Source organism: Narcine bancroftii, chromosome 13 (genome assembly GCF_036971445.1).
Source record: "Narcine bancroftii isolate sNarBan1 chromosome 13, sNarBan1.hap1, whole genome shotgun sequence".
Classification (NCBI taxonomy): Eukaryota; Metazoa; Chordata; class Chondrichthyes; order Torpediniformes; family Narcinidae; genus Narcine; species Narcine bancroftii.
In genome coordinates this window covers 79,114,929-79,129,698 of record NC_091481.1, presented here as the reverse complement: position 1 = coordinate 79,129,698, position 14,770 = coordinate 79,114,929, and the positions used below count along the sequence as shown (strand labels likewise).

Below are 14,770 nucleotides of genomic sequence, written 5' to 3'. Positions count from 1 at the left end.
CAAACACAGTAAAAATGCCTATTATCTGGAATTCCGGCAACCTCAAATGACTGTCAAACAAAAGGGCAGAAAAATAGCAGGCGTTTACTGTGCTTGGTAGTTAAAATTTGGATAAACAACTAAACCAAAAACTACCAATATTAAATAGCGCCGGCACCCCAGGTTCTAATCCCGCGCTGGCTGCACAGAGTTTGTACGTTCTCCCCGTGCCTATATGGGTTTCCTCCAGGGGCTCCGGTGTCCACCCACCACTCAAAATGTACTGGGGGTTGTAGGTTTACTGGGGTAATGGAACAGCATGGGCCTGTTACTGTGCTGTACGTCTAATTTAAAATTAAAATACAATTAAAGACAAAGTAAGATGGGTTAAATAACTTTATATCTCAATCTGGTTTCAACCCAATATTCTATTCACTCAGATGGAACGGTTAAGGACCTGTCTAACAGGTTTGATGATCTCCTAGCCCATGAGTCAACAAGAATCACTAAACTGTCAGTTGGCTGAGAAGCTAATCATAGCGGACACGGCCCAGGACATCGCAGGCAAAACCCTTCCCGCCACCGAGAACATCGACAGGGAGCGCTGCTATTGGAGAGCAGCAGCGATCATCAAGGACCCATGCCACCCAGCATGCGCTCTATTCTCGCTACTGCCATCAGGAAAGAGGTATCGGTGCCACAAGACTCGCACCCGCCGGTTCAGGAACAGCTGCTCCCCCTCCACCATCAGATGCCTCAACGACAAACTCCATCAGGGACTCATTCAAGGGCTCTTCTTACTTGTGCACTTCATTGATTTTTTTTTTCCCCCTCTCTGTTTTGCCCAGTTGGGTTGTTTTCATTTCTTTATTTGCTGACATGTACAATTTATTTTATCCACCGTTAATAAGTGGTAATTCTGCCGTGCCCGCAGGAAAATAATCTCTGGGTTGTACGTGACGACACGTATGTACTCTAACAATATATCTGAAATCTGTTCCAAGACAGACCATGCAATCCATGGACGTTGCTTTAGACATACATGCAGCACGGTAACAGGCCTTCCGGCCTATGAGCCCGTGCCACCTAATTAACCAACGGGCCCTCGTATTTTGGAGGAAACTGGAGCACCCAGAGGAAACCCATACAAACACGGGGAGACTCCTTACTGGATCTAACCCTGTAACAGGGTTGAGCTAATTGTGACATCGACTGCGCTGCATAGTTCGGGCTAATCTGTGACCTACCAATGGCCTGCCTTATTGGAGACCTTGCATTTAAAGACGAGTGCCGGGCAATTCAGCCCAAATCGCTCGAAATCCATTGCGTTTGAGGCAGTGGCAATTGGTGCAAAGCACATCCCTTTATAGGCAAGAGAGGAAGAAGGGGAAAGGCACAAGGCCTGGTCTCGAGACAGAGATCCGACAGAGTAGGCAAACCTCCGGCTCAGGCCTTGGTGACCAAAGGCCTCACACCAGGCCGCAAGCTGCCAGCCTCTGGGAAGCAGGACTTGGGGCTGGGATGCGCAAGGGTGCCGATGGCGAGCAGGGCTCCAGGCACGCAGAGTTTGCCGGATCGCATCGGGGGGTCAGAACCAGGGGCCGAGGAGCAACCTCGAGCTCAGGTTTAACGCTAGAACCAGAAGGCCACAGAGATTAGGGGAGCGCAGGAGGGCGGTAGAGTTATCAGAGGTGGTGTTGCTGTTTGCACAGTTGCCTCTTTGTGGATCTTTACAAGCAAACAAAGGAAAAAGGTCTTGAGTATTTTTGTGAACGTGACAATAAATGGAACCTTAACAAAGGATCCCTGCCTGAAACCTTGACGAACCATTTCAATACATGTAGTGAAACATGGATGTCTGCCGACATTATAATTGTAGTAAAAACACACAGAAATGCTGGAGGAACTCAGCAGGTCCTGCAGCGTCCATAGGAGGTAAAGATATATGACCGACGTTTCGGGCCTGAGCCCTTCCTCAAAGCAAAGAGCAGATAGGCATCTGAATTAAAGACTGGGGAGAGAAAGGGCAAGGAATCCAGACCCACAGGCAAAAGGTGTTCATTGGATATGAAAGGTGAGAATTGGTTTGGGGGGGAGGGGGAGGGGGGAGGTTTTACACAGATGATTAAAGCCAAGTTTTATCCATCTTTTGAACGCATCGATTGGGGATGGGGGGGGGGGGGCTGAACTTACCCGGCTTTACTCTGCCAAGGTAAATAGTGTCAAAGTTGGAGTAACATCAAAGGTGGAGTAGTGACAGAGGTGGGGCTTTTGCTTCGGAAGCCGGCTTTCTGTGTAAAAGGACTCACGACCCAGCTTTCTTCTGTGTGAACAAGCCGGCTTCCAGAGACAGGTCATGTATAACGAGGCTTTTCAGTGTAAAAAGGAAGTGGGGGGGGGGGGTGGAAAGAGATGAATATGGGGGAAAGGCAAGAGGGGAGAGTGGGATTTAATGGAAGCTGAAGGTCAATGTTCATGCCATCCAGTTGGAGGGTGCCCAAGTGGAAGATCAGGACAATATATGGCCCTCCGGCTCCTCGATGTTTGCTCAGCTACTGCTTTCCACTGACACACAGCCCGTCTGCTGTGATAACTCCGAGGAGTAGGTGGAAGACTGCTAATTAGCGGTGCCCTACCTTTGCATGCAGGCTGTGCATTATCAGGGATCTCTGCAAAGGTCTCACAGTGACAAGAACATCTATCACATTGAGGCAGAGATTCAGAGAGCAGGTTAATCATGAGTAGAATTATTGCTACACCCACGTCGTATACCTGATTTCTGACCGTATTCATAATCTTGTTTACAAACCACTCCTCGCCTTCCCTATCTCCTCCAGCCCCCCAACCCACAAGGTCCCTGTAATCTTCTCGTTCTGCTCCCTCTGTTCATCCCATGCCTCAGCTGCCAGAATCACCTCCACCTTTAAGGTGATCCTTAAAACCGGTCTTGTTGAATGGGATTTTCAACACCAGATCTAATAGAGCAAACTCCCCAGTATCCGGAATTCAAGCAACCGACCAACTGGCAGTGAAAAAACACTGGAGGAAATAAATAAATAAAAATTGTAAATGTGAACGTTCTCCAAACAACACACAACCCCTTGGTGAAGATGGGAGCAAACATTCAGCCAGTGGAGCGCCCTGGTCATGCCCCCGCCCGCAGCAGCTGTTTGAATAAAGTTGTGTTTGAATAAAATGGCAGTGTCCAGGTTGAAGAGCTGGCCCTCACCACTGGGAGTTGGGATGGGGGGAACTCTCTCAACGTGTCTCCCTGTCCCTGCCTGCTATTAAGTACATTAGTAAGGCTTTATCTGTAAACTCGAGGGGGACGGTGGGTTAATTATGATGGCGGTACAGGCAGGTAGAAGTTAGCGCAATGCTGTTATAGCATTAGTGACCGGGATTCAATTTTAAATTTTGTAAGTTACGGAAATTACCTGATTAAAGTGAATTTTACATAATTAACGCTGATTTTTTTTCCCCCAAATGACTTCACATTTTGCACTGTCTTTTATCTTTAAAACTGTTTATTCTTAATGCAAGTATATTAGTTAGGCATTGTAAGAGTGAATCTCGGGCAACTAGAAAGTTAGCATATCCGGCACCCACAATCCCCGTCGGTGCTGGATACCATGGATTTTACTGTACCTCTTTGCATCTCGATTTCAAACGTTGTTTTCTAACCATCCTAATTCTTTCGAATGGCACAAGTAGATCTGCTGTGCCAGCGACCCAGGTTCAATCCTGACCTACGGTGCTGTCTAGTTGGAGTTTTGTCGCGGCTCACTAACTGGGACGCTACCCCCGTACACAAGATGGCTGACAAACATGGTGGCCCAGCGGGGTGCCAACGACCTTCGTCCCAGGTGACAGCCAGCATGAACGCTGACCAATCCAAGGCCGGAGCTGCTGTGACATCAGAAGCGAGGGAAAGAATACAAGTAGAGCTGTCAGTGCAATAAACCAGTCTTGGACTTCTTGGGTGAGTGCCATTCTTCCTGCACTTTGTGGTAGTGTGCATGGTACTGTTTGCCCTCAGACAGCTCCAAGAAAAGTGCAGAGAACAAAACAAAGGACTCTACATCACCTTTGTTGACCTCACCAAAGCCTTCGACACCGTGAGCAGGAAAGGGCTTTGGCAAATACTAGAGCGCATCGGATGCCCCCCAAAGTTCCTCAACATGATTATCCAACTGCACGAAAACCAACAAGGTCGGGTCAGATACAGCAATGAGCTCTCTGAACCCTTCTCCATTAACAATGGCGTGAAGCAAGGCTGTGTTCTCGCACCAACCCTCTTTTCAATCTTCTTCAGCATGATGCTGAACCAAGCCATGAAAGACCCCAACAATGAAGACGCTGTTTACATCCGGTACCGCACGGATGGCAGTCTCTTCAATCTGAGGCGCCTGCAAGCTCACACCAAGACACAAGAGAAACTTGTCCGTGAACTACTCTTTGCAGACGATGCCGCTTTAGTTGCCCATTCAGAGCCAGCTCTTCAGCGCTTGACGTCCTGCTTTGCGGAAACTGCCAAAATGTTTGGCCTGGAAGTCAGCCTGAAGAAAACTGAGGTCCTCCATCAGCCATGACTACCAGCCCCTCCACATCTCCATCGGGCACACAAAACTCAAAATGGTCAACCAGTTTACCTATCTCGGCTGCACCATTTCATCGGATGCAAGGATTGACAACGGGATAGACAACAGACTTGCCAAGGCAAATAACGGCTTTGGAAGACTACACAAAAGAGTCTGGAAAAACAACCAACTGAAAAACCTCACAAAGATTAGCATATACAGAGCCGTTGTCATACCCACACTCCTGTTTGGCTCCGAATCATGGGTTCTCTACCGGCATCACCTATGGCTCCTAGAACGCTTCCACCAGCATTGTCTCCGCTTCATCCTCAATTCATTGGAGCGACTTCATCACCAACATCGAAGTACTCGAGATGGCAGAGGCCGACAGCATCAAATCCACGCTGCTGAAGATCCAACTGCGCTGGGTAGGTCACGTCTCCAGAATGGAGGACCATCGCCTTCCCAAGATCGTGTTATATGGCGAGCTCTCCACTGGCCACCGTGACAGAGGTGCACCAAAGAAGAGGCACAAGGACTGCCTAAAGAAATCTCTTGATGCCTGCCACATTGACCACCGGCAGTGGGCTGATATCGCCTCAAACTGTGCATCTTGGCGCCTCACAGTTCGGCGGGCAGCAACCTCCTTTGAAGAAGACCGCAGAGCCCACCTCACTGACAAAAGACAAAGGAGGAAAAACCCAACACCCAACCCCAGCCAACCAATTTTCCCCTGCAACCGTGTCTGCCTGTCCCGCATCGGACTCGTCAGCCACAAATGAGCCTGCAGCTCCATAAATCTTCGTCCACGAAGCCAAGCCAAAGAGAAGACTGCTTGCGCATTCTCCCTGTGATCACACAGTCACGCATAGAGAGAGCCAGTTATTTACAGCTCAACTTCTCCATGCTGACAGGCCGTCTCCCTGCTGGTCCCCTTTTCCCCACGTTTGGTCCATATTCTTCAAAACCTTTTCTGTTCAAATGCCTCTTAAATAGAGTCAGACCCCTGGCATCCAGCAGATGCCGGATGAGTGAGTTTTCCGGCTGCTAGAGACTGCGTGTGGCGTGCATGGAAAACTAACAGCAAAGCACGACATTTTTTCCCATTTTATTTTCCACTTTTTTTTTTTGCCAGTTACTTGGGGTTACCAGTCGTTTGAATTCTGGATAACAAGGATTTTACTGTATTGCAGTTACACCCACTTCCTCTGGCAGCACAATGCCCACTCCTACCATTCTCTTAAAAATCTGCCCCTCAGGTCCCTATTAAATATTAAATTTATGCCCTCTAGTTTTAGACTCCCATACCCTCCGGGAAAGACTACGACTACTCACCTTACCCACGTCCTTCATTATTTTATAAAGGTCGTTCCTCAACCCTCCAAGGTCTCGGTCCATCAAATCTCTCCTTATTCCAATCTCACCTCCTCTGGATCTTTTTATTTCCAATTGCTGCCGAGATATCAACTTCACTGCTTCCATCTCTCTTTCCGATCTCACTGCAGAACTCTCCTTCTCGTTCAAATCTCCCAGTCCCGGGAGTAGGCTTTCCCCAAACACTCCAGTGCCCTACCACGTACAGGTTGGTAAAGTAAAATGTCCCCGAGTGGGTCAATAAGGGGCATAATCCAGCAAAAGCAAACGGGACTGTGAAGAATACAACCAAATGGCACACATGTAGATTTGATATCATTGGGTGCTCGTGGACAGCATGAACGTAGTGGGCCGAGGGCCTATTCCTGTGCTACACGACCGTGACTCAGTCAGCTGTGTGGAGCAGTTCACATTGTTCACATGCCTGATATTGGACTCTTAACGCTTGTCCCAGGAAGAAATTACTGGTTTGACAAGATCACAAGGAGCAGTAGGCCAATCAGCCCATCGAGAATGGTCCGCCATTCTTGTCATGAGCTGATCCATCCTCCCACTCAGCCCCCCCTCCCCAGCTTTCTCTCCAAACCCTGTCAAATAAGACACCTGTAAATCTCTGCCTTATATACACCCAACGATCTTGCTTCCACAGACGCCTGTGGCAACAAGTTCCACAGACTCACGACCTTCTGACTAAAGAAATATTTTCCGCGTCTCTATTTTAAATTAATGTCCTTCTATTCTGAGGTTATGTCCTAGACTCCCCTACCATGGGAAACATCCTCGCCACATCTACTCTGTCCAGGCCTTTCAGTGTTCGAAATGCCTCGAGGAGGTTCCCCCCCTCATCCTTCTGTACTCCATCGAGTTCAGTCCCAAGAGCCAACAATCATTGCTTATATACTAACCCTTTCAGTCCTGGTATCATTCCGGTAAATTTTCTCTGGCCCCTCTCCAACGCCAGCATGTCTTCTCAAATAAGGCGGCCAAAACTGTACACAGAACTCCAAGTGAGGTCTCACCAGTGCTTTATAGAGTCTCAACATTACATCCCTGCTCTTAGCCATCTAGAAATCAACGCTGACATTATATTCGCCTTCTTCACCACCGACTCAACCTGGAGGTTAACGTTTTGGAAAAATTTGGACAGGTACACGGATGGGAGGCAGATGGTCTGGGTGCAGGTCAGTGCAGTATCAGTACAGACTGGAAGGGCCTGCTCTCCATGCTGTAACTATGGTTCTATGGCAGTTTGCCAGATTGGTCACAACCTCCAGAATCCCCTCTTTAACCCTCTTCTCCGGAGGAGTGGTGGGGGGGTGGGGAGAAAGAGGTAAGTGGAAGAAAATGTTTGAATGAACAATTTCCAAAGCTCAGATACCAGGAAGCTGAAAGCAGGACCTATCAGAGACAGGACTTAGGAGAGGGCAGAGATCCAATTAACACCTTTTGTCTGCTGGTCTGCCCTTTCTCTTAATCAGCCACTTGCCTATACCTTACTTGCTTATACCTTACAGACAGGCTTATGGCCAAAACGTTGGTTATTTATCTTCACCTCTTATGAACACAGCGAGACCAGCCTAGTTCCTCCACCATTTTTTACTACAATCACAGCGAATGCCGACTTTCACATTGCACTGGAAAAGTTTTGGACGAGTTAGTTTACAGACCAGGTGTGAGCTGGAATAGATCAATCCGGAGGTCACTTGGACACGGACAAGGTTTCAGAACCAGGTGGTAACATGTACAAAAGGTGAAAAGACAACTTATCCCTTCTCAAGATAATTTCGGAGCATTATGTTCCAAAAAGCAGTCAGAGAGATTCATTTTCCCACCCTATCTAAGTGCACCTGCCCAACAGTTCTGACGTCTGCAAGGCTTTTGTCTTTTAAAAAAAAACATTTTTAAAAAATTTAGACATACGGATCTGCAACGGGCTGGTCCGATGAATCAGTGCCACCCAAATTACACCCCATTAACCTCCACCATCGGTACGTTTTATAGAGTGGGAGGAAACTGGAGAAAACCCACACAGATGAACGTACAAACTCCTTATAGACAGCACAGGATTGGATCCCTGGCCCGGTCCCCATCGCTGGCGCTGTGAAGGTGTTGCGTTAAGCGCTACGCCATCTGAGCCGCATTGTGAGCATTCCATTTTAATTTAGACATACAGTAACAGGCCCTTCCAGCCCACAACCTCGGCCCCAATTAACCTAAGACCCCGTACGTTCAGAAGGGTGGGAGGAAATTGGAGCACCCGGAGGAAACCCACGCAGACATGGGAGAGAACGTACAAACTCCTTCCATACAGCGCCAGATTTGAACCGGCCCGTAATAGTGTTGCGCTTGCCATGCCGCCCAATCTGAGTAACAAATACCATGTACGGAAGAGTCCATTGAGCTCAGATGAAAACAATTCATCCAGAATGATGAATTCTATTCAGCCAGCCCCATAAACACACCAAGGCAGAGCCAGAATTCCCACCTATAATTGTAAACACGTCCAAGCTAATGGCAACACCAACTGTGGCAATAGTTAGCATAGCAGGTAACTGCACCAGTGATCCAGGTTCGAATCTGGCACTGTCTGTAAGGAGTTTGCACATTCTCCCCATATCTACGTTGGTTTCCTTTGGGTCCTCTAGTTTCCTCCACGTTCCAAATTTTTGGGAGGTTGTAGGGGTATTCGGAAGGGCCCGTTGCCGTGCTGTTTGACTAAGATTTACACCTGCTGTTAAATTGCTTCCATGCCAAGTTGTTTAATCTAGAATTTAAGCAAGTGCCTTGTCTGCATCCCTCACAACAACAGTTCAAAGCTTTCTATTCCGACTGGTTTCCAATTTTGATGCCCCTGACGCCCTTCTCAATGGGATGTAAATTGGGTGGCACTGATTCATCAGGCCGAATTGGCCTGTTACAGAGCCGTACGTCTAAATTTTTTTTAATGTATATTTTTTTTTAAAAAGACAGACAAAGACGTCAGAACTGTTGGGCAGGTGCGCCTAGATAGGGTGGGAAAATGAATCTCTCGGACTGCTTTTTGGAACATAATGCTCCGAAATTTTCTTGAGAAGGGATAAGTTGTCTTTTCACCTTTTGTACATGTTACCACCTGGTTCTGAAACCTTGTCCGTGTCCAAGTGACCTCCGGATTGGTCTATTCCAGCTCACACCTGGTCTGTAAACTATCTCGTCCAAAGTTTTTCCAGGAACTCAGTCGGTCTCGCTGTGTTCATAAGAGGTGAAGATAATTAACCAATGTTTTGGCCCTGAGCCTGTCTGTAAGGTATAAGCAAAAAGCAGGCAATTGGGTGTTATAGCCCAACAGCCGTCACCAACACTTCTGCCCAGAATCGGGGACAGCTCACCTCAGCTATTCACATAAGGGGCAGGAGGGTGAGGTTTTGTGGGTACAAGTCCCACAAGAGCCTGGAGAAGCCAAGGCTGAGACAATAGGTCAGTCCAGGAGCTGCATCTGGATGGAGCAGAGTCACCGGATCACTCCCAAGACTTTCCTAAAACATCAACCCTTGCTTGGTCCAGTAAAGGTGGCTCATTTTGGAGCTTGGTCCTTGAGGATCAGTTCTCCTGCGCTCCCTGGAGAAGAAAGGTCACTCTAGGATTGGTCGGGGGAGGGGGGGTGTGGAAGGGAGGTAGTGAGGTCGCCCTGGGGTTGAGGGGGATGGAGGGGGAAAGATCGGCCTGCTGGTGCAGGAGTAGGGACAAAGGAGTCCTTGGGGACAGGGAGGAGAGGTATGAGGGGTGGGACAAGGGATGGATTGTGTGTAGGGGAAGAGGGTTAAGGGTGCAGGGGAGGGGGTTCTGGAGGGGGAGAAAGGGGGGCCAGATGGAGGCGGAGGGAGAGGATGGAGGGGGAGGGAGAGGATGGAGGGGGAGGGAGAGGATGGAGGGGGGAGGGAGAGGATGGAGGGGGAGGGAGAGGATGGAGGGGGAGGGAGAGGATGGAGGGGGAGGGAGAGGATGGAGGGGGAGGGAGAGGATGGAGGGGGAGGGAGAGGATGGAGGGGGAGGGAGAGGATGGAGGGGGAGGGAGAGGATGGAGGGGGAGGGAGAGGATGGAGGGGGAGGGAGAGGATGGAGGGGGAGGGAGAGGATGGAGGGGGAGGGAGAGGATGGAGGGGGAGGGAGAGGATGGAGGGGGAGGATGAGGATGGAGGGAGGATGAGGATGGGGGGAGGATGAGGATGGGGGGAGGATGAGGATGGGGGAGGATGAGGATGGGGGGAGGAAGAGGATGGGGGGAGGAAGAGGATGGGGGGAGGAAGAGGATGGGGGGAGGAAGAGGATGGGGGGAGGAAGAGGATGGGGATGGGGAGGGTGGAGGGGAAGGGGAGGGGAGGGGAAGGGGAGGGTGAAGGGAAAGAGGAGGGGGGAGAGTGGAGGGGAGGGGGAGGGGGGAGAGTGGAGGGGAGGGGGAGGGGGGAGAGTGGAGGGGAGGGGGAGGGGGGAGAGGGGAGGGGGGAGAGTGGAGGGGGAGGGGGAGGGGGGAGAGTGGAGGGGAGGGGGAGGGGGGAGAGTGGAGGGGAGGGGGAGGGGGGAGAGTGGAGGGGAGGGGGAGGGGGGAGAGTGGAGGGGAGGGGGAGGGGGGAGAGTGGAGGGGAGGGGGAGGGGGGAGAGTGGAGGGGAGGGGGAGGGGGGAGAGTGGAGGGGAGGGGGAGGGGAGAGAGTGGAGGGGAGGGGGAGGGGGGAGAGTGGAGGGGAGGGGGAGGGGGGAGAGTGGAGGGGAGCTGGGGTAGGGACCACTCCCGTCCCTCACCTGCTCCTGGTACAGCTCCTGGACGCGCTCCTCCATCCAGCGCTCCACCTCCAGCCGCCTCTGCAGCTCACCCCGGTCGTAGCGCGCTGTCACCCGCGCCTGGCGCCGCTGCAAAGCCGCCCCGGGCTCCCGGGGGCTGTGGACCTTCCTGCCGACCCGCTCCGCTGCCATGCTCCGCCGCTCTGCACGGCGCTCCGCTCCACTGTCCCTATCGGGAGAACCCCCGCCTGCCCCGGGTCCTAGCGCACTCCACTCCCAACGCAAGTGACACTTAAAGGCACAGGCACACTTTCATCACCCTGCTTGTGTCCTCCCTCAGAAGGAAAGACTGGCGTCAGGCTGCCCTGGGGCCTCTAACAATTGTTAGGGGAAGAGATTGTTAACTCTAACAATCTAAAAGGCTTTCAGGCCAAGAGCATTTTAGTAAAACTGGCAAATTTCTACAGAGGTGTGGTGGAAGTGAGCTGACAAGCTGCATCATGGCCTGGTTTTGGGGGACTCCAATACCTCTGAGAGTAAAGCCCAGGACCTCACAGGCAAAACCCTCCCCACCATCGAGAACATCTACGGGGGACGCTGCCATCGGAGAGCAGCAGCAGCGATCATCCAGGACCCGCCCCACCTTGCGCACGCTCTGTTCTCGCTGCTGCCGTCAGGAAAGAGGTGTCGGTCAGAATCAGAATTTATGGTCCCGAAATTTGTCGATTGGCAGCAGCTTCACAATGCATCAAAAAATATCTCTAAAGCACAAATATTGAACAAGAAAATCAAAGTGAGGCAGCGTCTTTGGTTCATTGATCACTCAGGAAGCTGATGGCGGAGGGGAAGAAGCCACCCTCGCGCCGCCGAGTGCTCGTCTTCAGCCTCCTGAACCTTTTCCCGATGTTCGCAGAGTGAAGAGGGTGTGGCCTGGGTGGTGGGGGTCCTTGAGGAGCTGAACACATTCCATGTCCGCTTTGAGAAGAACCCATCAATCCCTGCAGAGGTTGAGGACCCTGTGATATCTGCCTCTAACATATCTGTTAGAATGTCGTTCAGGAGGGTGAACCCTCACAAGGCCCTGACGGTATACCTGGCAGGGTGCTGAAAATCGGTGCCAACCAACGGATATTTTCACCCTCTCGTTGGTGGAGTCAGAGGTTCCCACCTGCTTCAAAGGGGCATCAATCATCCAAGAAGAGTAGCGTGAGCTGCCTCAAGGACTATCACATCTACTTTGATGAACTGCTTCGAGAGGCTGGTCGTGGACAGAATTAACACTTAACTAAGTAAAGATCTGGACCCGCTGCAAATCGCCTGTCGTCACAATCGCTCCACAGCAGATGCAATATCGCTGGCTCTCCACTCAGCTCTGGAAAACTTCGAAAACAGCAATTCATACATACCATTAATCCCTCAGTGCTGGCCTCTGTACCCCCCTCTACAACTGGATTCTTGACTTTCTCATCGGAAGACCACAGCCAGTATGAATTGGAAACAACGTCACCTCCTCACTGATCATCGACACAGGCCCACTGTGTCCTTAATCCACTGCTCTACGCATTATACACCCAGGACTGTGTGGCCAATTCCAGTGCTACCTACAAGTTTCCCGATGACACCACAGTTGTCGGCAGAATAAACAACGGCAATGAGGAAGCGTACAGGAGGGAGATAGATCAGCTTGTTGAGTGGTGTCAACAACCTTGCGTTCAACTTCAACAAAACAAAAGAGATGATTGTGGACTTCAGGTGGAAGTCAGGGGAACACGGCCCAGTTCTTATCAAGGGCTCAGTAGTGGAGTGGGTCAAGAATTTAAAATTCCTGGGGGTCAACATCTCCGAGGATCTGTCCTGGAGCCTCCAGGTTGATGCAATCACAAAGAAGGCTCGCCAGCGGCTATACTTTGTGAGATCCGAGGAGATTCAGAATGTCAACAAAGACTCTCGAAAACTTCTACAGGTGTACCGTGGAGAGCATTCTGCCTGGTTGCATCATTGCCTGATATGGAGGTGCCAACTCTCAGGACAAGAATAAACTCCAGAGGGTTGTTAACTTGGCCTGCGACATCACAGGCACCAGACCACACTCCATCAAGGTCATGGACATGAAGTGGTGTCTTAAAAAACCAACCTCTATCCTCAAAGACCCCATGCATTCTACACTCTGCTACCATCGGGGAAAAAAGGTCCAGAAGCCTAAAGTCGAGCCCTCTGTCATCAGATTCCTGAATAATCAATGAACCAAAGACTTTTCATGCATTAATATTTTTTAAAATATATTATGGTTGTAAGATGGTAATAGTCTGAATGTTTGCACTGTGAATATTGCCACAAAGCACCGAATTTTGTGACTTGTTCATGACAGTAAATTCTGATTCTGATTCTGAGGATGGAGGACGCTTTGTTAAGGCACCGCATCTTATAGATGTCCTCGATGGAGTGGAGTCTGAGGCCTGTGATGATGCAGGCCAAGTTGACCACCTATGGAATATTTTCCTTTTCTGAGCGTTGGCACCTCTGTACCAGATGGCGATGCAACCAGCCAGAATGCTCTCCACACTACACCTGTGGAAGTTTTCGAAAGTCTTTAGCGATGTACCGTATCTCCTCAAACTCCTCACAAAGTATCGCCACTGGTGAGTTTTGTTCCTGATGGCACCGACATGGAGGCTCCAGGCCAGATCCTCGGAGAGGTGGACACCCGGGAATTTGAAGTTCTTGACCCTCTCCACTACTGAGGGCTTGTTGAGGGCTGGTTCGTGTTCTCCAGATTTCCTCCTGGTCCACAATCGTCTCCTTGTAAAGTGCAAGGTTGTTTTTGTGACACCCAGTCAACCAGTTGATCTATTTCCTTCCTGTGCACTTCCTCATTGCCAACAGCTGTGGTGCCATCGGGAAATTTGTGGACGGCATTGGAAATGCATCCAGCCATACAGCCGTGGGAGCAGAGTGAGTAGGGCAGTAGACTAAGCATGCATCCTTGAGGTGCGTTCATGTTGATAGCCAGTGAGGAGGAGACATTGTTTCCAATTCATACCGACTGTAGTCTTCCGATGTGTGTGTGTATGTGAGGGTCAGAATTTGGGGTGAGTTGATGGAATCGTAGGGAGAATAAAATAGGATTTGTGCAGGTCAGTGGCTGAGGACCACTGGGGACTTGGTGAGGTGGTGGGGGGACGCCAGAGGTCTTCTGTATGACTCTGACCTCAAAAAGCAGATTACAGGGCAAAGAGGTGGGTTTCAAGGATGGTCTCAAAGATCCAAGGGAGATGAAGTCGTTTCAGGAAGCAACAAAGCTCGCGGCACAGTTAGCGAGGGTCTCAGCACGACGCTGTTACCGTGCCGACGACCGGGGTTCCAATCCACCGTTGACTGTGAAGAATTTGTACGTCCTCCCTGTGTCCGTGTAGGTTTCCTCCAGATTCTCCCGTTGCCTGCCACCCTTCAAAGCGCACCGGGTGTTTGTTGGTTGATTGGGTGTAATTGTGGGCCTGTTAACATGTTTGACTAAAAAAGAAGAATATTCAGAGAGGAAGGATTGGAAGAGCTCAACACTCTCAGATGTGAGTAGGGTTTCCGAGGCAGGGAAGCTGAGACCATGGAGGATTTTTAATATCGCAGCTTTGCCATTTCTATAAATAATAGATTAAAACAAAATCACCAGATATCTCTCAAATTAATGTCAACAAAACACAGCTTGTTTGTTAATGTTAAACAATATCAACAAAACAGAGGGATACAGTCACGTCAACCCCATTCACCAGAGAACAATTGTCTTTGTACCAGAAGACCAAAAACTGCTGTTCAGCCAATTACATTCTATTTTAAAAATGCAACTTTGAAACAATCATTTACTTTTGAGTCCACCAGTGGCATAAAAACTAGTCGGGCAATTTGTCCACTCAAGTGTAAACTGTAATATTAGTCGTACGATTCCCTCCACAGATACAACTTGTGGAGAGAGGGGCAATACTTCCCTCGTGAACCTACTGCTCCCGCTGTGGTCTCCTCTACATCGGAGGGGCAGGACACAGACTGGGAGATCGTTTCATGGAACAGCCCGGCCCTGTCCGCCGCA

General features: G+C 50.1%; 1 protein-coding gene across 1 annotated transcript in view; it reads right to left on the bottom strand.

Annotated features, from left to right (window-relative positions):
* ppp1r14ab (protein phosphatase 1, regulatory (inhibitor) subunit 14Ab) overlaps positions 1 to 10,978 on the bottom strand; it is a 34,745-nt gene extending 23,767 nt beyond the window's left edge. Inside the window, exon 1 of the mRNA XM_069910051.1 lies at positions 10,711 to 10,978. Coding sequence (XP_069766152.1) covers positions 10,711 to 10,881 — 171 coding nt within the window. The 5' untranslated portion in view covers positions 10,882 to 10,978. The remainder of the gene's footprint in view (positions 1 to 10,710) is intronic.
* Positions 10,979 to 14,770: the final 3,792 nt, after the last annotated feature.